This window comes from Pteropus medius, unplaced genomic scaffold (genome assembly GCF_902729225.1).
Source record: "Pteropus medius unplaced genomic scaffold, Ma_sr-lr_union100, whole genome shotgun sequence".
Classification (NCBI taxonomy): domain Eukaryota; kingdom Metazoa; phylum Chordata; class Mammalia; order Chiroptera; family Pteropodidae; genus Pteropus; species Pteropus medius.
The window spans coordinates 2,153,254-2,177,651 of NW_024356335.1; the positions used below are offsets into that span (position 1 = coordinate 2,153,254).

The 24,398-nt window shown below is 40.0% G+C and overlaps 1 protein-coding gene across 12 annotated transcripts in view; it reads right to left on the reverse strand.

Annotated features, from left to right (window-relative positions):
* Positions 1–24,398, reverse strand: part of MAPKAP1 (MAPK associated protein 1) — a 229,154-nt gene that overhangs the window by 182,586 nt on the left and 22,170 nt on the right. For 3 of the 12 annotated variants that reach the window (XM_039861623.1, XM_039861621.1, XM_039861620.1), the window contains exons 1-2: positions 19,646–19,782; positions 679–748 (exon numbers count right to left, since the gene is read on the reverse strand). Coding sequence is in view for 1 of the 12 variants with exons in the window: in XM_039861622.1 (XP_039717556.1) it covers positions 679–748; positions 13,593–13,601 (79 nt within the window). In the remaining 11 variants the exon portion in view is untranslated. Of the gene's footprint in view, positions 1–599; positions 749–13,592; positions 13,655–19,645; positions 19,893–24,398 lie in introns of those variants that run through there. The other 9 variants (XM_039861622.1, XM_039861614.1, XM_039861613.1 and 6 more) reach the window with 9 other exon arrangements.

A 24,398-nucleotide genomic window follows, 5' to 3' on the forward strand; every position in this document is an offset into this window, starting at 1 on the left:
AAGACAGTATGTTTTTCAAGAGACAAGAAAATTACAGAAGCTTCAGGAAGGAAGAAGGTTGCTTCTTAAGGACAGCTAAGCTTTCATTAGGCAGAAACACAAGAACAGTAATAGATAACATTTACTGAGCTTTAATTATCAGCTATACTTTTCATGTAACAACATATTTCACCCTTACAACCAGCCCAGGAGGTAGATATTAATATTATCCCCATTTTACAGATTTTTAAAAAATTAAGTTATAAAGGAGTTAAGTAACTTGCTCAAGGTCATATGGTGGATTTTTTAAAGGCCAGCTTTGCAGCCCCTCCCAGCAAGAGGTGGAGTCTTCCTCCCCATCTCTTCAGTCTGTGTTCACATTGTGATTTGCTTTGAGTGACAGGATGTAGAGGAAATAATATGGGATTTCTGAACCACAGCCTCAAGAGACCTTCAGCTTCTGCCGTCACCTTCTTTGGAATACATTTGAATTATGGGAAGAAGTTTAGAATAATAAAAGACTACATAGAGAGACTCAGGTGTCATTCCAGCTATCCTGGTAAGGCCCCCTGATGAGTGACTAAGGACATCTGGAACCAGCCAGACTGCCACCAACCTACCCTTGATTGGTGGACTCTGACTCTTGATTTTTCTTTCCTTGTAGCACTAACCTCCACCTGAAACGTCTTTGAATCTTACCATCTGCCAAGATCCAGTGGAAGGGAGCCTGGTACAGTACAGTGCCTCTCAAACTTGTCCACGGACACACCTGAAGGACAGAGGAGAGTGACCATAAATCAAGGCATGACAGAACCTAGGAGGAGTCACCTAAAACAACGTGCTGTAAGAAATTTCGTTTTAGAATTCATTCGTATTTTGCATGCTATCCTATAATATCTGTATTTGTCTTAATAGAAAAAAAATGTTCTACTTTTGAATGTATCACTAAAATTGATACTCCAGGAAGATGTGCCATGCTTGCTTCGTGGCTTCTAGTACCCTCTGGCACATACTGGTTTTCTCATAACCTGAATTTGAACAGCAAGATCTAGTGGAAAAACATCAACTTTGGTGTCAGAAATATCTGATTTTGTGAAGATAAAATGGCACTTTATCAATGGACAACTCAAGATCTAATTTTTGCTCAATAGATGTTTCCTATGACAAGTATGAAGAACTGTAATTATTAACACCAAACTATATATAGTTATAAATACAAGTTAGACTAAAATCTCTATTATTATGCAGCTGTTACAAAACAATCAGTATTTTCAAAGTGTTTCTGAAATAATGTTTATTAGCTAGCAATAGCTGTTAAAATTCAGACAATCTAACCACCCCCCACTTCCCCCCAAACTCCAAACCTGCCAACATTTCTGGCTGTTACAAGAAATCTGCTAGTTTGGTGCAATGTAGCCCTAAATTATTTTTCCAATGGGTGTTGCCTATCTGACACAATCGTTCTGATTGACACTTGTGATAACAAACAACTAATTTTAGGTTTTACTTTAAGGTTTAAGGTAAAAATGTTTATAGTTTTATCTAGAGTGAAGAAATTAATAATACCAAAGAAATCTGACTGTTTCTTAATGTGAAATTATCAGTACAGGGGCTGAAACCATAAAGAGCATTCAACCATCTATCAAATATACTCATTCACTGATTTCATTCATATGACATCTGTAAAGCACTTAATGTGTACCAGGCACTGGAGATACAGTGTTGAGCAAAAAATTTAAAAAGTCTTGGCCCCTGCCTTCATGGAGCTGAAAGTGCATGTATGGTAGTCAGAATTCAAAGATGGCTCCAGAATTCAAATTCTGGTCTCTGGGTAGCCACGCCTTTGTGTCATATGCCCTTCCCTTGAGTGTGGGTGGAACCTGACTTGCTTATAGCCAACAGAAGTGATGGGAGAGTCACTCCCTCGATTACTTTCCATTATATGAGTTATATAAGACTCTGTCCTAGGCGGCTGAAGAGACAGATTCTAAGTTAGATTTTCCTGCTGGCCTTGAAGAAGCAAACAGCCATATTACGGAACTATACATGGCAAGGACCCGAGAGCAGCTTCTAGGAGCTGAGAGTGATCCCAGCCAACAGAGAGCAAGAAAATGGAGACCTTAGTCATACAGCCCCAAGGAAATGAATTCTGACAACCTGAGGGCGCTTGCAAAGAGAGCTAAAGAGAGCTTTCCCAATTACAATAAAGACTAGTCCAGACTTCAGATGAGGATGGAGCCAGCTCACGCCTTCATCTCATCCTCTTGAGACTCTCAGCAGAAAACGCAGCTAAAGCCAGGACTTCTGACCCACTGAGAGATACCAAATCTGTCTTTGTTTTAAGCCACTAAGTTTGTGATATTTGGTATGCAGCAACTGAAATGAAAATATGCAATGCCAGAAAACAGCCTAAACTCCTTCGCCTTCATAGACATTTAAGGCTCTTCACAACCCAGTTCCACTCACGTGCCTTCTCCCCAGCCTGCAACTCCCAGAACTACTCAGAACACATTCCAGCCCTCAGCAACGATATTCCCTTTGTCTGAGATGTGTCCTTCTCCTCCAATACAAACCTTATTCTAAGTCGAACTCAAAAATGTCATCCTCTGTGCACCTTTCTCCAGTTCCTAGGGTCCAAACTATTTTAGAGGCACTTTTATTTCTACCTTCAACACAGTTACATTAATATCATGTTTAAGGAATTGCCAATTTCAAATGTTTATCCAGTTCTAGATTCAGAAATGCGGTTACTCTATTAAAGTATAAATATCTCCCTTCCACAATCGTATGCAAAGTTGCTAAAGACAGGAACCCCTGGACGCCACCAACAGTAATGCAGTGACTCTAGTGTGCGGTTCCCAACTGGAAGGCGATTTTGCTTCCCAGGGCACATTTAACAATGTCTGGACACATTTCTAGTTGTCACACTGTGGGGGTGGGTGCTATTAGCATCCAGAGGGAAGACGCCAGAGATGCTGCTAAACATCCTACAATGCACAGGACAACACCCACAGCAAAGAATTATGTAAGTAGCAACAATGCTGAGGTTGAGAAACCTTGTAGCAATGTGTTGTATGAAGCCATTAAATTTGTGGTAATATCTGACCTCCCCTCCCCTGGTTTCATTTATACTAGGACTAAAAGATACAACTTTGCTACTAAAATCTATGTTCGGATCTTCTAAGGCCCTAACAAATTTCAACTCCAAGTATCAGTTTACTAAAATTTTAACCTCCCCTAAGAAGAATCAAAGTTCCAATTACAATAAAGACAAGTTGTATCCCTTCAAAACTACCCCCAAGCCTATTCATCCTTCTTCCCCTGGCTACCTCCTACTTTCAAAATCCAGCTCAATGGTCATTTCTTCCAGGAAACCTCCCTAATGAAACCCAGAGACCAGGTTAGCTGCTCCCTTCTTCATTGTCCCGTTGCACTACACTCTGTCACTACTTCTACCAAATAATTAACCCAGCACGTTGCCTGTTAGCAGCAGGTGCTATGTGTTTGCTGAAGATATTTATTCAACCAATCTTTACTGAAGGCTTACTGTGTGCCACACACTGTTCTAGATACAGAGATACAAAGCAGACTGAAAGTTCTGCCCCCATGGAGTTCACAAACTAATGCAGGAGACAAACAAAATAGAGAAGTAAATTGTACAGCAAGTCAGAAGTGCTATGGGTAAAAACAGTGCAGGGAAGAGAGCTGGGGCATGCCCGGTGGGTGGACCATGGTTGCAGCTGTGAACAAAGTAGTCAAGAAACGCTTCTGGAGAAGGTGACAATTAACGGTTAAAGGAGGTGGACTTTTGAGGGAAGTGTGTTACCAAGCAGAGGGAGCATGCCTGGCACTGTTCAAGGAGAAGCAAGGAGTCCAGCAAGGGGGCAAGTAATAATGACATATGGAAGAGCAGGGCAAATCATGGAGAGCCTTGCAGGAGGCTCCAAGGATGCTGCTTTTACTCCAAGGACTGTAGTAAAGCAGTAATGATTTAACTCACATTTTAAAAGGATCTCTCTGGCTGCTATGCTAAGGACTGAGTAAAGGAATGGATGAACTAATCACACTTTAAAAAAAATAATAATCTATTTATACTTTGGTTTTTCTCTTCTAAACTGTAAGCACCTTAAGGACAGTGATTATCTTATTCATCACTGTGCTGCCAGTTTGAGTTTGTAGCAGAATGTGGCTGGCATCCAATAAGAACTCAGTGTGGAATGAATAAACAAATGAATCTTGGTCCCAAAGGGTTGCACCATGATTTAAAAAAAATAAAAAGGCCCCTTTATCTATGGTGCTGGTTCAATACATAGTTCTCCCTCTACAGTCTAAGATTGATTTTCCTTTGATTGTCTCCTCGATGTCTGAGGTTTCTTCAACAAGAAGAATGGAATTATGTTCCTACTTACCTGGCTCTCAGGTTAACCACATCATCAGTTAAAGGAAGCAACAAAGTTTACTGCAGCCACCACTCAGGAAACCTGAATTTCAATTCCCTAATTACCAGGGACCTAATTACGTGGTCTTAGACAAGTCACTTCTTCAAATGTGTTTTACACATCAGTCCGTTTCTGCATCTGTTAAATGAGGAGGATGAACTATAAGGGGGTCTTTTCAGCTCTCAAGTTCTATTCTAATCACATATGAGGAAGAGGATGTGACCAGTTTACCCTAGAGTCCAAATAAAAAGTTGTGTGTGTTTTGTGTCATATGCTTTTCCCTCAAAGGTCTGAAGAATTCCATTGCATGATGTCAGGTTACTTATTGTCTTTAGCTACTTCAGGAAGTAGCTATGAGATAGATGCCTTCAAGAGAGTCAGGTGCCCCTGATTGTGTTTTCTCAGCAGTAAAATGTCTACATCCGTGTCTTAGACACTTCATAGAGATACTTAAAGAATACTTACAAAAAGTAAAAAAGTACTACACGAACCCAAGATGCAATATTATTGACTATTCTTGTTCTAGCTACATCATTTTGCAGGGAAAATAAATAAGTTGTCATTCAACTCCTCATGAACAGAGGATAGCGATGAGATCATCTAAACTAGCAGATAATCCCCAAACTATTTTTATGTGACTTTGAAAGGTGCTTCGTACTTTCATTTGAATGGAGCTTTCATAATCTTGAGAAATGGTAACTGCTACTATTGTTATTAACAAAACTGCACTAACTTTGCCAGGTATTTTTTTTATAACCTTCTAGACTACCTTTTAAAAAAGAAACCATCAAACATGAGGACAGGGCAGCAAAACTGGCTTCATTTGGCCTATAATGTTATAAAGTTAGGGTGGGAATGTTCCACAAAATATAATTTAATTAGAATAATTGAATATCTGAATTCCAGGTTATTTATTTAGCAAGCACTTATGTCATTTATGAAACCATGAAGTAGATTCTATCATTATTCATGTTTTACAAATCAGTCAACTGAGACAGACTTACCCAAGGCCACTTCACTAGTAAGAGGTGGTGGAGCCAGGAGAAAACCTAGGCAGCCTGGCTCCAGAATCCCTGCTCCGAACGATTACATTATGCTGCCTCAAATTTCCAGTTTGTCTATTTTATCACATTCTTCTTAATCCATTTCTCTCACTAGTCTAGATGTCGGTATAAATAGACTTACCTAACTCATTCGAAGCATCAATACCTACTACGTGCTGGGAGTTAGCAGTATAAAGTAAAGAGTCACAGTCCCTATCCCAAGCTTACGGTCAAGCCAGGGGGAAAAGACGAGTATGTAAATGGTCACTATAAAGAATGAGAGCAGTGCTAGAGGATTCTAAAAGAAAGTACTAGGGGAACATGAAAGGGAAATCTTTAAATGAAACTGGATACCCAGACTGATAGGGCAAAATTCTTAATCCTTTTAGTTAAGTCTTTCCTTTCCTCCTTTCTTGGGAGAAAGACCCTCTCCCTCAAACTCAGATAATTATCTTGAAACTAGTGACTCAAGTCCTCTGGCTACTGATAAGGATCACTGAAACTCAGCATTCTCCTTGGCCCATCATAAGGCAGGAATGGATTTAGGCCAAACAGAGAGGGGACCTTTAACCCAAGTTTTTTCTTTCTTTAACGAAATATATTAACCAAGCCTGTTTTCCTTCACCCGCTTGAAAGGACATAACTGGATATGTGATTCAAGTAACAAGTTTGTATCCTCATTTTTCCTTGTCTAGGGACTGAGGCGGCACTTCGGCAGGAAATTCAACACCCCGTCCTGACTGAGGCAGACAGGGAAAGAGCTCCATGAAAAACCCAACAGGCAGGGACTACCAACCTCCTCAGCAGGAAACAGGTGCAGAAGAAAAGACCTCCCATCCTTCGACATCCATATTAATGAAAAGGGGGTTCATGGCTCTTAGAAAACAAGCAGGAAAGTTAGATAGGGGATTTCAGGTTGCCTGCAAAGACACTGAGGTCATCCTATTCTAGAAAGGGTCTGCCCTAGTCCACCCACAATTAAGCAAGCCAGAAGGCATTTTTGGGCTCAAAGTAACTCAAACAAGGAAACAAGCAGACAACTGGGTACTAGTCTTAGCCAGTCACTGGCGCCTGCCCAATAAAGACCCCAACGACCTTCAATTCACCTGAGCCTCATTATACCATCATTATAATATGATACATACGCCTCGAAGTTTATTAATATCATAACCGACTGAATTCTGGCAACAAACATGCTCAGAAAGCAATGAGTCACTGAGTCCTGCCAATCTTAGCTGTCAATCAAGAAAGCCCACCCCTCTGAGAAAAGTAACCATCCACAGCAAACAGGGATGAAAACCCCAAAGACTGTTATTGTGCCTTTGAGCCCTTTGAACCACTCTTCTCTAGTTCTGCCCGCTTCCACGTCTGGAAGTGCACTGCTGCTTTACTTTCTCCTCTAATAAAGCTATTCTTTTCTGCTGTATTTTGGTGTCTTGCTCAATTTTCTGTTCAAAACATCAAGAACCTGGACAATGCATCGAGAGGAACCCCACTCTCCGCTAACAAGACTAGGATTCACAGACATGACTAAAATCAAGATAACAGAAGTGATTACTTCCCACTTAGTCACTTCGAGAATAGTGGAAAAACAAGAGCTGGCAATTTAATCATCTATAATGCTGGCTCCTTGATCAAAAATGTTTAAAAGAATATTTGCTCTGGGTCTGTCCTATGGACTGCAGATTGACATCAGGCTGTCACAGAAGGTGGGAGAGGAAAACTAACCTTTGGGGTGGGGGAAGTGCAGGGAATCGAGGAGCTTGGGAAAGGGTAGGTAGGAGAGACCAAGAGCAAGCAATCAAGCATCACACTGCCTGGTTCAAATCTGGACTCAGCTGCTCACTCACTCTCTGTGGGATCTGGGGAAAGTAATTTCTGTGCCTCCTTGTCCTCATCTGTAAACATGAGTAGTTTTGGTGTCTACCTTATAGGAATGGTGTGAGGACTGGATGGATTCATATATGTTATGCATGTATAACGGTGCCTAGCCCATCCTGGCCCGTGGTTAGCACTATGTAAATGTTTATAATTATTGTTATTGCTATTATTCCCTGGTCTAAGACGAATCTTCAAAGATGAAAAGCCGCAGTTAGGAGAAGAGTCAAAGAGACAAACCCGTCTCTCCCAAATAGAGACAGCATGAGACAAGGCACTAAAACAAGAAACAGCAGAACAAGTATTTGGTAACTAAAACTACATGGAGTTCAAAGCTGCTGATTAGCATTTCGGAGAGACTGCACAGAAGATTAATCTGATGCACAAGACACAAGATTAGTTATGAAGCTGTGACAACTTAGGGAAGGGATGATGAAATCTGAAATAAGGCAGTGAAAGATGGTTCTATGAATTTAAGAAACAGTTAAAAATTTAGGACATAAAATTGGTAGAAATTGGTGACTGAGTGAATGGAGAAGGTTAAGTGGAAGGTTAAGCATAATAGAGCCAACAAATGAAACTGTGAACTCAAAAGTAGGAACAGTTTAACGGGTAGAGGGGAAATGAAGAATTATGTTTCAATGAGCTTGAGATGTCCGTGGATTACCCAAGCAGAGAGCCATCATGATGCGAACCTGAGAGCCCAGGAAAAGCTCTGAGCACACTTTGGAAGACAACAGCACATGAGCGACACGTGAAGGATATGCAAAACTGAAGCCTAGGAAGAAGGTTTGCGCAAACTTGGAAGACATCAACATATAAATGACAGACGGCACCATGGATGCGAATGAACTTACCAGGGAGAACATGTAAGAAAAGAACAATACCTAGGGACAAAACTCAAGGAACAGCAATAGTTAAAGGATGAGCCGAGGAAAAAAACAACCCAGAAGTTGTGAAAAACAAGTCGATCCCCCAAATTCTAAAACCTTTTCACTGCTTAATTCCCAGACATATGCCTAGTGTCTGTGAAATTTCATACATTTCTAAGCAGTTACTTTCTTCACTGGCTTTCCCCTCTCCCCCCATATCTTAATAAGAAGTTTCAAGTACTGGACCATGAAGTCTTTGAGCGAAAAGGACTAGAAGCCTTATTTGATTTCCCGTCACTAACACCCAGGATAAGGCCTGTTACACATATCTTTGTAGGACAAACCTGGCTGAACAGAGAAAACCGAAAAATTTCTGGTTTATCAAGACAAAGGGCTCATGGAACTCCTGGAACCTGAGGTTGCCTCCAGCTCAGACCAGAGCAACACAGAACCTGAAGAGACCAAAAGCAAAAAGGGGCTGGCGGTCTTTATACACTGCTCGTGGGAATGTAAAACGATGCAGCCACCTCTGAAAAGTTTGGCAATTCCTCAAAAAGGTCAGTGTCACCATCTGACTCAGCAATCCCCTGCAAGGTACATATACCCAACAGAACTGAAAACATGTTCGCACAAAAACCTGTACGGGAATGTTCATAGCAATATTACCCATAATAGCCAAAGAGTGGAAACAACCTTCCATCAACTGATGAATGGATAAATTTATTATTAATACTTAATATTAAACAAAATATGATATTTCCATACAATGGACTACTAATAAAAATATATGAAGTACTGATACATGCTGTGACATAGATGAACTTTGAAAACATACGCTAAATAAAAGAAGCCAGAAACAAAAGGCCACATATTGTGTGATTCCATTTATATGAAAGATTCACAATAGGCAGATCCGTAGAGACAGCAGATTAATGGTTGCCAGGGGCTGGGGGAGGGAGGAATGAGGAGTGACTGTTAATGGGTGTGGGTTTCTTTTGGGTAATGAAGTTTTTTGGTTTTAGATAGTGGTTGGTGATGGTTATACAACTTTGTGAATACAGTATAAACCATTAAACTGTACACTTCGAAAGTGTGAATTTCATGATATATGAATTATATCTCAATTTTTAAAAAGGGAAGTGGACACACAGGAGGGCCCAAATCCATGCTGCATCCTAGGTTCCTTCTAGTTTAGGTGATCCCAACACAAGGATACCAAACAAACCACCTAACTGAACAGGACTGGCGACAGTAACCATAAAAAATTTTTAATAATTTTTAATATGAGTTGATTGCATCAAAGATATGTCAAATTCCTCATGCAAAATGAGAATTTCCGAGTCTTTTCCTTGGGGAAGGGAAGAGAACTTTGATATGTTAGTGACCCTGTGTGGATGTAGCTAATCTACATTTCTAGCTAAGGGACATTCACTCCTCCTGCCGGGAATCCCAACGGAACTTGACTTTGTTGAAGCAGAACTCACGGCTGGAGCAGCTTCCCCTCCAAAGCACCAGACGATGCTTTAATCCAACCTGAGTGGGGGGTAAGAAGCCACAGAGTTAAACATGATGCCTCTGCCAGCTGCCTACTGAGCTACTGGCCCTTGGGAAGTAATTCTCTTCACTTTGGAATAAACGAACGGAAGGGAATAAAACAAGAAAGGCAACACGGCATGAAAGAAAACACAAAAGCTTTGGAGTGCTTCCAATTCCACCACACAGTAGCTGAGAAAATTGGGAAAGTCACAATTTCTCTGGACCTCAGTAAGACATTATCACATACCTCACAAAGCTATAGTCACAATGTAGGGCCCAAAAGTGACACTCAACTATTATTATTTCCCCAAGTCGCCTGAAAGAAACTAGTTGCTAGCACTGTAATTTTGGGGTCATATTAGAAAATAAGACTCACAGACCTCTTTTCTCTGAGGTACATAAGCACATTCTCTCCTACTTAGTTAGAAAACAAATAGAATCCTTGACTCTTCTCTTTCTATGAAGCCTACAGCCATTTAATTACGAAACCATGGCATCCTCTTCTCTCTAGATTTCATTCTTTTATCTCTATAACCTAATCCAAGCCACCATCTCTCACCTACGCTGTAGCAACTGTCTCCTAACTTGTCTTAAAATCCTTCAATGACTTTCCAAACCCTTCGATCTAACTGAACCTTGCCTACCTTTGAGGCCCATCTTCCACTTACCACGTTAGTTTTCTGCTCCAGCCACACTCAACTCCCAGTTTTTTTGAGCCTTACAGTATAGACTCCTGTCTAGAACAGGTTTCTCTGTCCTTCCACCTGGCTTAGACATCACTTTTTCCTTTGCCCTTCAGATCCCAATTTAGGCATCACCTGCCCCAGGAAGGTGTGACCTTACCAAGTCCAGAGTAGGTATTCCACCATGCTCACCTTTACTCTCGATTACCATAATGCTTCTTGAGCTAGGTGTACTTTGCATTACTAGAATGCAAGTCCTATGACAGCAGGGTTGCCGTCTACAGTTTTCACTGCTTAATTCCCAGACATATGCCTAGTGTCTAATATATATTCAGCAATACTGAATCAATAAATGAATGATTACAATTAAGCAAAAAGCTTAGCTGACTGAATGCAAAATTTTACATATGATATTTTCTTCACATAAAAAATATTTTTAAATACGTTTTTAAATTTTAAAGAAAATCACAGATATAAACAAATGCAATTCTTCGTAATGACTATGGGAAAAAAGGACTTAGGCACACATGTACTTTCTACAAATTTAATGGTTAAGACCAAATATAATCAAAAGGAGCCAGACCACTACCTCAGAAGGAATGGTGCTCCTAATGTTGTAAAATTCTTAAATCTCCTAAACTGGAAAAAGCAGAAAAGGTACGCAGAATGTAAATTACAAACATTATAGACAAATCATGTACTGGAGTGAAAATAGTTAGAAACTGGGCTTTTACCACCCTTCCCCCACCCGAAGAATGTCAGACACACTCCATGGAAATGCTGCTCACTCCAAACAGCTCACCAAGTGAAGGTTACTCTGAAATACTTCAAATTCCTTAAGTGTCAGGACTGCAGACTGGGGGGAGAAAATGTTCCAAGCAGAGACTAATGGACAGAGGGTACAAATGAAATGAGCCTTGGTGCACAATGACTATCTAAGGAAGTCTAGACTGAAAGCTAAATATATTTGTTCTGAAGTCATTAACCTAGCTTCGGTTTCTGAAATATGTTAAAAATACTTAACATATTTTATAAATCTAACGTATAAATGGTAAAATTTGTTATTAAAGATAATTTCCTTTGTCTAGTTTAGGATATATAACATTTCAGATTTAGTTTTTGTGTTTTTAATTTTTTTATACCAACGATTTTATTCCTTATCATGTGTTTGTTGCCTATGCTAACAAAAATACAAGTTACACCAACTCAGAATTTTTATTATCATCCTTTTAATTCTGTTCATATTTTAACAGAGCAACTTTAATCCAGTGATCAAAGCTTCATTAGCTTGTAAACAAACTGTTTCTCAGGTAAACTGAATGGCCCCGTATCAGGATCTTAAGCAAATAAATAAGTACAAAAAAGGCAGAGATTATAAATTAGGGCAGACAAATCTGTATCTAGCCCCACGCCGGTAAAGAGCATTCTATCAATATAGTGAAATGCTAATCTCCTAATTAACAACCTAATTAGGTAATTATGGCTTTGCAGAGGGATGCCGAAATGAAATATGACAACATGGTCACCTCTTTATATGGCACCTGTGGGCCTTTTCAGCTGTCACTGCAAAGAGTGCAATATCAATTTGAACAGATGACAAAGTGCTGTCATTTTTCATTCTGATAATATACAGAATGCTTTGGACAGAAGCAGTTTACAAAAAGAAACATCTTGCCTGGTATTTTCCTAATTTAAATATGCTCAAATACTTTGTTAAAATTTTTGCACACTTCTTTATATTGTATACAGGAGAAGTACCAAGCACATTAGAAAAAAAATACCCAACTGGCCATCATGTTTAACTGCACATACTGAAACAATTGCAATTTCAATTATAAAGTATATGACAATCAGGAAAGTAAAAGGCACCAATTCATAATGACTTTTAATAATCATACTTTTTGAATATTGTTACAGAAAAATTAAAATTTGAACTTTGATCTTTATTTTTTTCTTTCCAAAAAAAAAAAAGTGAGAGAAATTCCCACTTCTCATTTTCCACACCAAAAAAAGTACGTCTCAATATCTAAGCATTCAACTCACCAAAAAAGGTCTATGGCCAGCCTCGCAGAGACAGGAGTATACTTTCTCTGAAAAAGACCTGTCACACAGTTTACTTACTGTCCCACTGGCCACCGAAGAGGTGATGGCACTGGGTCACGGGTACCACCAACATGAATACACAAAACTGTCTTAAATAGAATTTTGAGGGGAGGAGAGGAAGGCTAGCCTGGGAACCTCAACATCATTTATGTAGAGATACGTGAAACCAAATTCGAAGCATCAAACAAGAGAAGTAAAAACTAACTTGAAAATATAATCTATCTATAACTTCAGATCATATGCATTAGTGAAAACCTTTCTGGTCAAAATGCTGTTCACTGGCTCTACTCATATTTTTTAATACCAAGTTTAAACTAAAATGAATTTTTTATTAAAAAATAATTCATGTTTATCAGAGAATATATTGGAAAACAGAAAAGCAAAGACCTATCATCTTACTATCTGTTTTTTTTCTTATGTTTGACATAATTGGGATCATACTTTACATAGTTTTATATCCTTTTTTCACTTCATGTTACATAAGCAGATTAATGTGTCACTAAAATTCTTCTAAAACACCTTAAATGACTGCACAATATTTCCATAATTTCTCTAAACTCTTTGTTACTTTGTTTCTAATTTTTGCTATTATAAGTACTGCTGCAGTGAACAACTGTCAGCATGAATATCTTTCTACATCTGATTATTTCTTTATCAACAATCCCTAGAAATAAAATCACAAACTCAAAAGGCATGCATGACTTATTTTTTTAAGGCTTGTGATAAATACTGTCAAAATTTTTTCCGGGAAAGTTTTACCAATTTATATTCCTACTAGCAATATGAGTGACCATCTCACCACCAACCTCTGCCCGGAAGGAGTATTATTAGAGTTCTATTAAATCCCTAAAATTCATATCATAAGATTATGCCTGTAACCAAATACTTTCACAACGTAATCAATAAAAAGTGTCTGCAGGCATTATGTTTAAATAAGAAGGGTCTTGTTTGATGACTGTCCCAAAACAAAGACCAGTTCCAATATCCAAATCCAGAGCGGCATGGAACAGTGACAAAAGCACTATTCAGAGGAAACAAACCCAAGGGTTCAAATCTTACCTTTGCCATTACTGGTAGTTCTCTACTTTGAATCACTTCTCTAGGCTTCAGTTTCAGAATTTCTATGAGGATAAGAGAACATAATACTCCTTGTTCTAACCACTTTGACAGGTAGTCATGAACACAAAAAAATAAAAATAAAATGGTGATATAAGCAATTGAAGGTGTTTACTGTTATTTAACAGATCAATTCATTTAATAGCCTAAAAATAGCATACTGAAACCCTTTTCTCCACAGTGCAGTTGGAAGGCGTGCTAAGGTAATGCACAAAGAACCAGAAATTAACGAGACTGATTTCATGATCCAGACAGGAAAATGAGTCTCACTCCTTCAACATTCACTCCATATAATCATTTCTATTACATTACACTAACATTCGAATGTCTTGTGCACCTGAATGCTGGTACCCACATCTCTCCAAAAGCATCTCTCTAGAAGCATCACGGTACTATTGACATAAGTTACTTCATTTAATCCTCACAAGTACTGTATAAGATTGGCAGTATTGTCCTCATTCTGCAGACAGTCCAGGTCACACAGCTAATAACTGACGGAGCTAGTATTCAAATCCAGGTGGGTGTGACTTTAAAGTCTCACCTCGTATTACTTCAAGATTCAAGTCTGTACCTGTTAGTCTCTTTTATGTCAGCAACTAAAGTTCAGATTAAAAATTTACTTTGTTTTAAAAAAACCATTCCTTCAAACAATTTTCTACCAATTTCTCTGCTGAAACTACTTATTTATAACACAGTACCTTAAAATGAGTCTACGGGGAACTAAAAAATGTTATTGTTTGGAATTGTAAAATTCAGTCCATTTTGTCTGCATCAATAATAAAAGCAGATTCATAAAAGTATACTCAAGTACAGGATATGAATCTAACACTGCATATATTTTCGGGTATATGTGACATAATATTCAATTTATTTCACAAGTGATTACTATAATTTAATTCCAATAGTTATCCTAATACCTTCTTGATATTTCCAGAATTTAAATTTTGTTTAAGTGGTTTCTCTCATTTTTCTCACTTTCAATTACTTAAAACTGTTTCCTTCTTTGGGCTCAAATTTTGTGTTTCCTATATTAAATCTATTTCCCCAATATATCCAGACTGCTGCCAACCAGAGTTAATAAATTTTGAATGACTGTTCAGAATTTATTTTCTTCATTTTTATATTCTATGTTATTTCCTTATACAACAGAGCATGAATGAAAACGAGTATCTAGAAGACCAATATTTCTTCAATTTTCACCTTGTAGAAGCTGGGTATTAAAATAAAAATAAATTAAACTCTTGGGCTGGGAACTCCCTGACCATATTTCTCTCACTGTGCTGGGTGTTTCTATGCCCCCTTTCAATCTTGCGTATATATAGTCAACAAAACACTGTACGCATTTGGGGAGCACCTGACCTGTCAAGATCCTTTCCCAGAAGAGGTAATGAACAAAGAACAGAGGGAAGAGCCGAGCAGTGGCTCCATACCTGTCATCAAGGGAGGAGGAGCATTTTAGATTTGAACCATTCTCTCCTGGAGTCTGCCAGTAATCGGCTGTGCGGCTTTAAGCATGTCAATTAGAATCAGAAAGCTTGGCATCCTGAAAAGACCTCATTGAATTGAGCTCCTCATTATCATCCAGATGGGAGAAAAAAGATGCAAAGATTTGTAAGTGACTTGACCAAAATCAAAAGGCTCTTAGCGGCATAGCTATATTCAGAATTCAGGTCCCTCTCAATCTAGTGCACTTTCACTGGGTGCCAATTTCTTTATCCCAGGAGATTATGATTACCCCTCTTGTTCACTTCATGGCATTATAGAAAGGACCAAAAGGGACAAGAGACTTAATAGTATTTAAAGTATTAAGAATGCAAAGATATTACAAGGTCATCTCCTTATCAAACCCTTCACTCCTGAAATTTAGCCTGATTATTTAATAAAAGCATTTGCCTGCCACTTCCCCAAAGACATCAGTATGAGTCAATCACAACACCCCCTCACTGTGATCAATAATCACAACCTGTGCTGTACCTCCTGCTTTGAACAGTGGGTACCAAAATTTCAGCGATAAAGTAGATCAGAATTCACAATCAGGCAGCCTGGGACAGTACACAGTCCACAACTGCACTTTGGTCTACGTGATAATTTTTACATGGGAAATTTAAAACTAAATACATTAAAATCCAGATTTCCAGCATCTCTTAAAAACAACCAAACAAGCCAGGGACAGTGGGCCTTTCTCACATAGCAACAAGCAGCTGGAGGTGAGCAGAAAAAGATAACCTTCAGATTGGTCATATGCCCTCCAGTTCACTAAGGTCTGTTCTACTCTTTATACTCCATCACGGGCATTTGCGTTGAAGACCCCCGAGGCAGATGCTCAAAAGAGAACAAAGTTAATAAATATTTGGTCACTCTTTTTGGGGCAATTTTTTCTGGCGTTATCACTCACTAGCTGTGTGACTCTTGGGTAACAACTAAGCCCTAGGCTACTCATGTGTTAAATGGGGTAATAGCACCTATCTCATAGAATCATGGAGATTAAATAAAGTATTTAAAACACTTAACACTGACCAAAACATAAGTGCTCAATTATTTTAAATTTAATACAAGTTGAGTCAAATCTTCTCAAAAACTTCAAACATAGAAAACATAAGGTCAGGGCACTTCCCATGGGGAAAAAACAAAATGTGACAATTCTATGTCATATAATAATTTGGTATCTATTGCTATGTCCTTAACAGATTTCCAACAAATTCTCTGTGCCTGAAGTATTTATGAATCCACTGAAATATAACAGTTTCTAAAGTCTACAGTTATGAGTCAACAAGCAAACTCCCGACTAAAATACACACACACACACACACACACACACACACACACACATATATACATATATACATTTAACATGACAGACAAGGCAATGAGCTTCTTGAGTACGGGGACCATGTTCATTCTTCATTATCCCTACTGCCTAGCACAGTGACAGGCACAAAAAACCTAAGGCTCAAGGCTAGCTCCTCCCCGAAGCCATTCCAGAGGGTCCCGGTCCACATCACAAAGAAGAAACAACATGACTGGTACGGAAGAGTACAGACACCAAAGTCTAGCAGATAATTCCCTCCACTTATAGCTCCGACAGCTGCATAAACTCAAAGAATTTATTTAACCTCTCTGTGGTCTAGTTTCCTCATCTGTAAAATCGGGACGCTAATATACACCTTTCTATACAGAAATAAATGAGGTACTATGTGATAACAGAATGCTGGCACATAGTAAGTGCTCATTTGCAACCATCATCAGTGTTCCCTTCTCGGTGCTCCTTGGTACCCTGTGGGAACTGCTATCTTAGTACATACAATACTTTACTACAGTTCACCTGCATACAAATGTCTTCTCACTGGAATGTCAAGAACCTCAGGGTGAGGATCTGGTTTTATTCCTTTTTGCAGCCCCAGGGTCTAACATCTCCCCTGCCACTGCTGAATGAATCACAGATCCTCAAAGTATTTACTAACTGGAAAAGCTGTAAGAAAAAACTGTAATTTACCTCTCTTCCCTGACACCCAAGCCCTCACTGACACTGACCCCTACTGACTCTCCAACTTTACCTCCCAGTATCCCCACTAAAAAGAAGCAATGGCTTGCTTTCTTCAGACTGGTCTACTCACCACTCTAAAACCATGTCACAGTCATTGCACCTTTGCATCTTATACTATCACTTCAGGGACCTTAGCATGCATCAGGCCCGTTATCCACATTAGCTTAATATTCACAGCACTCCATTAGATCCACATTACCCCTCCCATTCCAAGCCATAGAGGAAAATAGTGCTTAGAATTAGGAAACATGCCAAAGGTCACATATCTAGAAAGAGAAGAAATCAGGAATTGAATACAGAGTTCATGGTTATTCTCTACAGAATGTCTTCCCCACTCACATTCAAAGCTGAGGTGACCCACCTACCACCTTCTTGCCTTGAAAGATTATGGTCTTCGTGACATTTAAAGGACCATTTGTACCATTAATTTTGACATTCACATTTTTTTCTCTTGTATACTTGTTTTAATATGTACTTGATAGAGCTATGGTGTGAGAAAGAAGGCAAAACAATAATGGAAAAAGCACAGATGTAGGCATCAGGCAGATCTGGGTTTGAATCCTGGCCCTGTCTCGTACCAGCTGTGTAATTTATCAAGTCTTCCTATCTGTAAATTGAGGTTAAAATGATTAAACAAGAAAAACCTACATATAATACGCAGTACACAGTAAATAATAAAGTTTAGTTAACCGCGCATTATGAAGCATTACCTGGCCATAGCACACGTCTCAAAAGTTAATGGCCCACTCCTCTCCTGTGCTACTATATCACAGAAAGAACTCTCATGCAGTGTACTTATCATTGTGTTGTAATTACTTCCTTATCTCTCTTACTAAATTGAGCTCCCTGCAGCAAGGACTGAGTCTTATTTATCACTACGATGTCTGGCATGGTATCTGGCATAAACCCATACCTAGTAAATGTTTGCTAAGTGAAGTAACTGAAGATATAATAAAGAGTGCTTATAGGATTCTGGAAAAGCAATAATTTCTAGTTGGGGTTTTCCTGAATTGGTTGAGGGAAGCCAATTTCAACTGGGCCCTGGGTAACAACAGCTCATAGGTGGAAACAGAGAAGGAGAAACCTTCCAGCAGGGAGAATGTCCTACAGAAAACAAGGAACAAAGAGTAAAGAATAAGGGTAGAGTAATTTAGGAAGGAAGTCTTTTCAAGGACAGCTGGAAAGTTAGTCAGGTGACAGATCAGGAGGTGGAGAGAAATGCGAGTTCAGTATGGCACCAGAGTAGCTGACAGTAGGTATGAGCACAAAGTTGAATGGGAAAGGGGCCACCAGCACACCTCATAGGCCCCAGCAAGCCTGCAACTGTGCAAACTGAAAAAGATGAAAACAATTATCAATGTTTCATCAGTAACTTTCAACGTTTCACTGAGCACCCTCTGTGGGCTCATAGTAGATGAGGAATAAAACATGGTGACCCCTTTTCCTTCTCTAATGGGTTTTTAAATCAGGAAGCCACCCCCTTTGCTCGTCAAAAACAGAACGGAGAATGTCGGCTTTGGGACGCGATTCCATAGTGTAGGGGCTAGCACGTCTGCTTTAAACGCAGAAGGTCCTGGGTTCGTGCCCCAGTGGAGCCAAAGTCTTCTAAGCAGGGTCGGTCCTGGTTAGTACTTGGATGGGAAACCACCTAGGAAGACCAGGTGCTGTAGGCATAAATAATAATAAAAAGAATGTTGGCTTTGTTTTAACTGTATGTAAACACCTGTCTCCATTTGACTGTTCACACTTGGGGAAATCTCAGACGTTGCTGGTTTTGGTTTACATGATGCTTCGCAAAGCGCCAAGTACTGTGATAGACTTCAAAACTACTTGCGTTCATTCAGAATGAAATTTTAACCAATTGCTGTCAACTTTTGGGCCTCTGGTTAAAGTAATAATCCTGTTTTAAACTACAATCATTTTTTTCAGCCTTAAACAGATCTAGAAGACTACTTGCCACTCCCATAAATAAAAAGCTGAATCAAAGTTATAGCAGCACTACAGCCAGATGAAAGTAGTTCTGCGAGGCTATTTACCCTTTTAGGGCAATGGAGAGAAAGGCTGCTAGGAAACAGGTACCACACAGGCATACTTCAAAAAGTTGATTTTCACGTTATGCAGATTAGGACAACTAGTACGTTGCCGAGTGCAGGGCCAGAAACTGCCAGAACCAACAGTACTCTCCTCTTTCCCACCCACCTCTAACCCCACCCCACACTCCCAGGTCCACCAGCTTCTCCTCCCACAAATCACACAACCAGCTAACTGTCAGGCTCACAAACAGCAGCCTCCAGTTCTGAAAAGAGCCAGGAAACGGATGCTCACGGGATACCTGAGCAAGAGCCAGACGGGGTGCTCGCTAGGCAGCGCCGAGAGCAGAGGTGTGAGGGGGGCCGCCAGGCTCCTCGGGTGGAGAGCAAGTGAGTGAGCTAGCGGCTGGGGCAACCTTTACCTGAAGGTGCTGTCACACTACGGGCCGGATCGGGCCCGGGACACGTTCTTTGCGGGAAAGCTTGACTCCCCCGCGCCTCCCGGCCCCTACCCCGACCTCCGCGCTCCCGGAATCCTCGGGGTCTGGCGCTCCTCCCGGCCGGCTCAGCTGCCGCTTTCCGGGCTCGCCCCCATATCCCCGTTGCTCGCCGCCACCCGCCAGCCGAGTAGCAACCTCGCTGCTCCGAGCCGCACTACGACCCGGAACCGCACCACACGCACCGGAAGTCCCGGACCGGGAAGGAGCCGCTGGCTGGGGACGTTGTGCGCAAGCCCCAGAGCCGCGAGCAACGAGCGAAGCCTTCCCGGGAGGCGGGGCCAAAGGGAGACGGTGCGCATGCGTGCTATTCCCCCGGCCCCCGGGAAGGCCTTGGGTCAGAGACTATCTGGGAGTCTGGTGAGACACATCTACCCCCGGAGTTACCTTAGGCGGAAATCAACATTAACGCTCTCCTTCAAATCTCCTCTTTTCTCCCTGGTTCCACGGAAAAAAAAAAAACAAATTCATCCAGAAATGATTGATGAGGCCTCTTTGCCTCTGGGTCAGAAAGATCTGGGTTCAAATGCCAACTCTAACTTGCTGTGTATCCTTGGGACATCTGCGTTCTCTGACCCTTGGTTTTCCCATCTATACAATAGCTCCAATTTCAGAGTATTGATGTGAGAAATGAATGGGATGATGCTCTAAAAACACTCAATACAGTGCCTGACACAATAAACGCCTAGTAAATATTAGTTATTACTCTTACTATCTGTAATATGGAAGTGATAATTATCTTCCTCAAGAACGTTTCCATGAGATGAGGACTGCCATAGAACAAGAGCTCATTTTTTTGCGCGGGTCTCTCTCAGCGGGAATCAGTGGGGGAAGCCTGTGAGGGGTAAAGAAATCAAGCAATGCAATGATATATCTCTCCTACCTGAGAGTTAGTTCTGCAAGTGTCTCTCAAAAACGCACCTTAGCAAAAGGAAAACAAAAAAGTCAAGGCTGAATTTCACCCCGGGGCCTCCTTACCCAGTACTAAAGTCACCAACAAATACACCACCCCCATGTTCAAATATATGATTGATCTCGGCTCATGGATGGGGGGACACACCTTAAACATCCAAATGCACTCTTGCACATACACCACCATAGTACCGTCAGAGGCCTGTCAGAGGCGCTGTGCCAAAGCAAACGATGTAAACGAGGTCAGATATTCTGCTTTCCGAAATCACCAGGTTATAGGACTCGTCCTAAATATTAATCTTCATTTTCACTTCTCTCTTGAGCTCCAATCTGAACCACAGCTACCTGAGTGTTCCTTGGACACAGGAAACTCAACTCACCTAAAATTGAAATCAACTGAACATGTTAATTAAGCACCTATGGGTTTTAAGGCTCAAATATCCACTCAAAAGTCCGAACCAACCTTATTTGGTTGCTATAAGGATTAAATGAGCTAATACGTATAATCCACATAGGAAATTGGCATATTGCTATTTATTTACTAACATTTACATAAAATGCTTACCATTATTACTACACCTCAGTCAATAAGCAGAATACTTATTGAGTGCCTACAGATTATGCTTATCCTAGGCATTCAAGATTCAGTGGTGAAAAAGCCAGACAGGGACTCTACCCTCATGAAGCTTATAATCGTTCGACTATGAATTTGAAATAGTCCCTACGGCAAGTTGGAGTGCAGAGAAATATGGCAAAATTTCAAAGACTATGTTCAGGGCCCCATTAAGAATGAAGACTGAATTTATGGTGATACTAATATAATGGTTTGTGTGACTTGTCTATAGTTAGTTTGAACAGTCAAGATACAGGCATGTAAAGAGTGAAAAGCTGCATTCATCCAAGTAAGGAGTTTTGCTGGCCAGGTGTGATTGGATCAAGGAGTTTAAGATCTCAGTTTTTAAGAGTGCTCAAAACAAAGGGCCACAGAATGGATCCTGGATAGGTAAGAGAGTTCCAGAAAGGTTTGTTCCAGCGGCCTGAAGGTCCTGGAACAGGTATGATGGAAGTCACTGATAGAGCAAGGCAGAAAGACAGAGGTTATCCTCAGAGATAGATGTCTTAATGAATAACCTTCAGACAAAGAGCCATGTGAAAGTAGGGTCCCAGCTGAAGTGGATGGAGGAAAAAAGTTATTGGCAATGAGATGGTCAAGGAACTGAGATGCCACGTGGACCTCAAAAGCTCCCAGGATGATGGATGGAGATGGGGTGAATGAGAAACTGGGATGTTTCCTAAGCCATTCTGCCACTGAGGGTGGTAGGTAGATGAGGAGAGAGGACAGGCCAACTGCATGTCTTAGCCTCCAGGGAGTAGGAGTTGTATCAGACAGTAGGACTGGCATTAAAAAGCAAAGCATACATTGACCTGTCTCTCAACCCAGGAGCGCATGGGAGTAGGACCGTGACAGCTGACACACAGAGAAAAATTATGTTTTTATAGCACCTTGATAGTACTGGGCCAGCGGCTGACTGGGGGACTCCACCTGACATGAGGGCAGAGGGACTAATACCTCAGAATACCTATGACAATCAAGTTTCACAGACTTTGGCTCTGTGGAATTTGGAAAGAAGGCTATGGAAAGGGATGGAGGTGTCTTTTCTTCTGGTCACTTAGAACATGGCCTGGCACAAAACGGGCAACAAGAATCGGGGTCCTTTATGCATTTGCTTTCCTCAATTCCTGCTCAACCTAAATTGCCCTTTCCCTCTACGCTCCGTAAATTCCTATTCCTCTTCTTCGCCTTCTTCTTTAGTGGCTTCAAATAACCACCATTTATTACTTCTCAAGATTTTGTGGATCGGTGGGTGGTTCTTCTTCCAGTCTTGCCTTTCAGTCAGATGGCAGCTATTGTGGTTGGGCAGTCTAAGATGCCTGAAGATGCTGGCAAGGGCACCTTGGTTTTTCTCCTTGTTACCTCTCCAGTGGCTATCTTAGGTGTCTACAAAACATAGTGGCAATATTCTAAAAGAATAAGCCCCGATGTGCTTTTAAAAATATTTTGATTTTACATCTATATGAATATACATATATACACCATTTTAACTGTTTCTAAATATATTCTTGCCATCCTTGAAGATCCAATCTATTATTGCTTTCTCCAGGAAGCCTTCTGAGATCACCTCTTCCTAACAGGCCACTTGAAGAGCTTCGTTCTCTGTGTTCAGCATTTCTCACAATTTCTCTTGTTCTTTCAATACGCATCGGTTTCCCTGACAATATATAAGGAAAGGGATGACTTTTATTTCTTTTTATATGCCAAAAGCTTAAAACGCCATAAACGCTTGGTAAAATGCACGTTAAATGAAAAGGTGCTCAAAACGTGCACTTGAAATGAAGCAATTGAAAATCTCATTTTGTATGAGCAGAATTCGCATGTGGAAAATATCACTTTGTGAAATCTATGATAACAAGCTGAGAGTAAACATAATAAGATGAAAGTAACCCTCTTTCAAGCCCTGCCAGAGCTGTGGGAAAGTGGAGGCACCTTCGAGTTTCTCCGCAAATGTGTGTTCTTAATATTTTATATGTGTGAATACGTTTCCCTGCTATTTTCCCAATTTTGGTTTCCTCTCCATTTGAAATATACTTTTTCTCTCCCACAGGGAAAACACAGGCATTTATACGCCTATGGTACAAAGTATTTTCAGAGCCATAGTAAATCAGGTGTCAAAAATCCATTTAAACTATTTTAAAGAAGCCCCCAAGAAGTGTATAATTTCAAAGCATTATAAAAGATATTATAATGTTGCTTATAATGAGGTGAGTTTGGTGGGTGGAAGGCAAGCACAAAATTAACCAACCAGAAAATCTTAAACATAACACTTTGCAGATATTATTTAAATAAAGATCAGTTCTGGGGTCTTGGCAGAGATTCACTGAGCTTTGTTCTGTCGTTTTTGTGCTGAATAGTCTGGTAAGTATCCCTTTTTTAGACACTTAGAGTGAAAAAGAACATCTGCCTGGTATTATTTAGTATCTCTTCCCCAAATCCAGGCCCTATAACCATCTTCTAATAGTATCTTATTTTGTTTTAAAGGTAGCCAGTACTGTGGGTGCCGACTCCTAAATTAATTGATGTTAACTGGACTTAGGATGTAAAAAACCAGGCTCGTATGTTTTGTCGAATGCAACTTCTAAGAATGCATAATTAACAGTGTCTCCATTAATATACAGTATGTTCAACAGTGAGACACCACTATCATAAATAAAGGTAGACATGGATAAATTTATAATTAAAAATGCATTAGAAATTACAAGCATAATTTATTTACTAATGTGCACTGGAATAAATTTTATGTGTAATATTTTAAAACAGGGCATTAATAAATAATAGTGAACATAAAATATTTTTGCAGCTAAAAATATTTCAATAAATATTAGTAAGTTAAATGTGCTGCAGAGTTATAATTGCTATGAAGTAAAGTTTATAGAATACAATCGCAATGTAGAGGACTGTTTCTTGGCTGTATTCAAAGTAAGACAAACAAATAATTGTCTTTCTTCTAAGCTAACAAGTAAGGTAATTCAAAATAGTAACAAGTAAGGTAATTCAAATATTTTAGGAATAAAGGCTTAGGACATCCAAATAGTGAATAACTGACCATTGACTGAGACAACCAAGATCCTTCTGATCAGGTGCTATTACAGGTTAGTGCATTCAATTCTTATCCACCTGTTTGTTTGGCCCACAATAATTTGGAGCAAT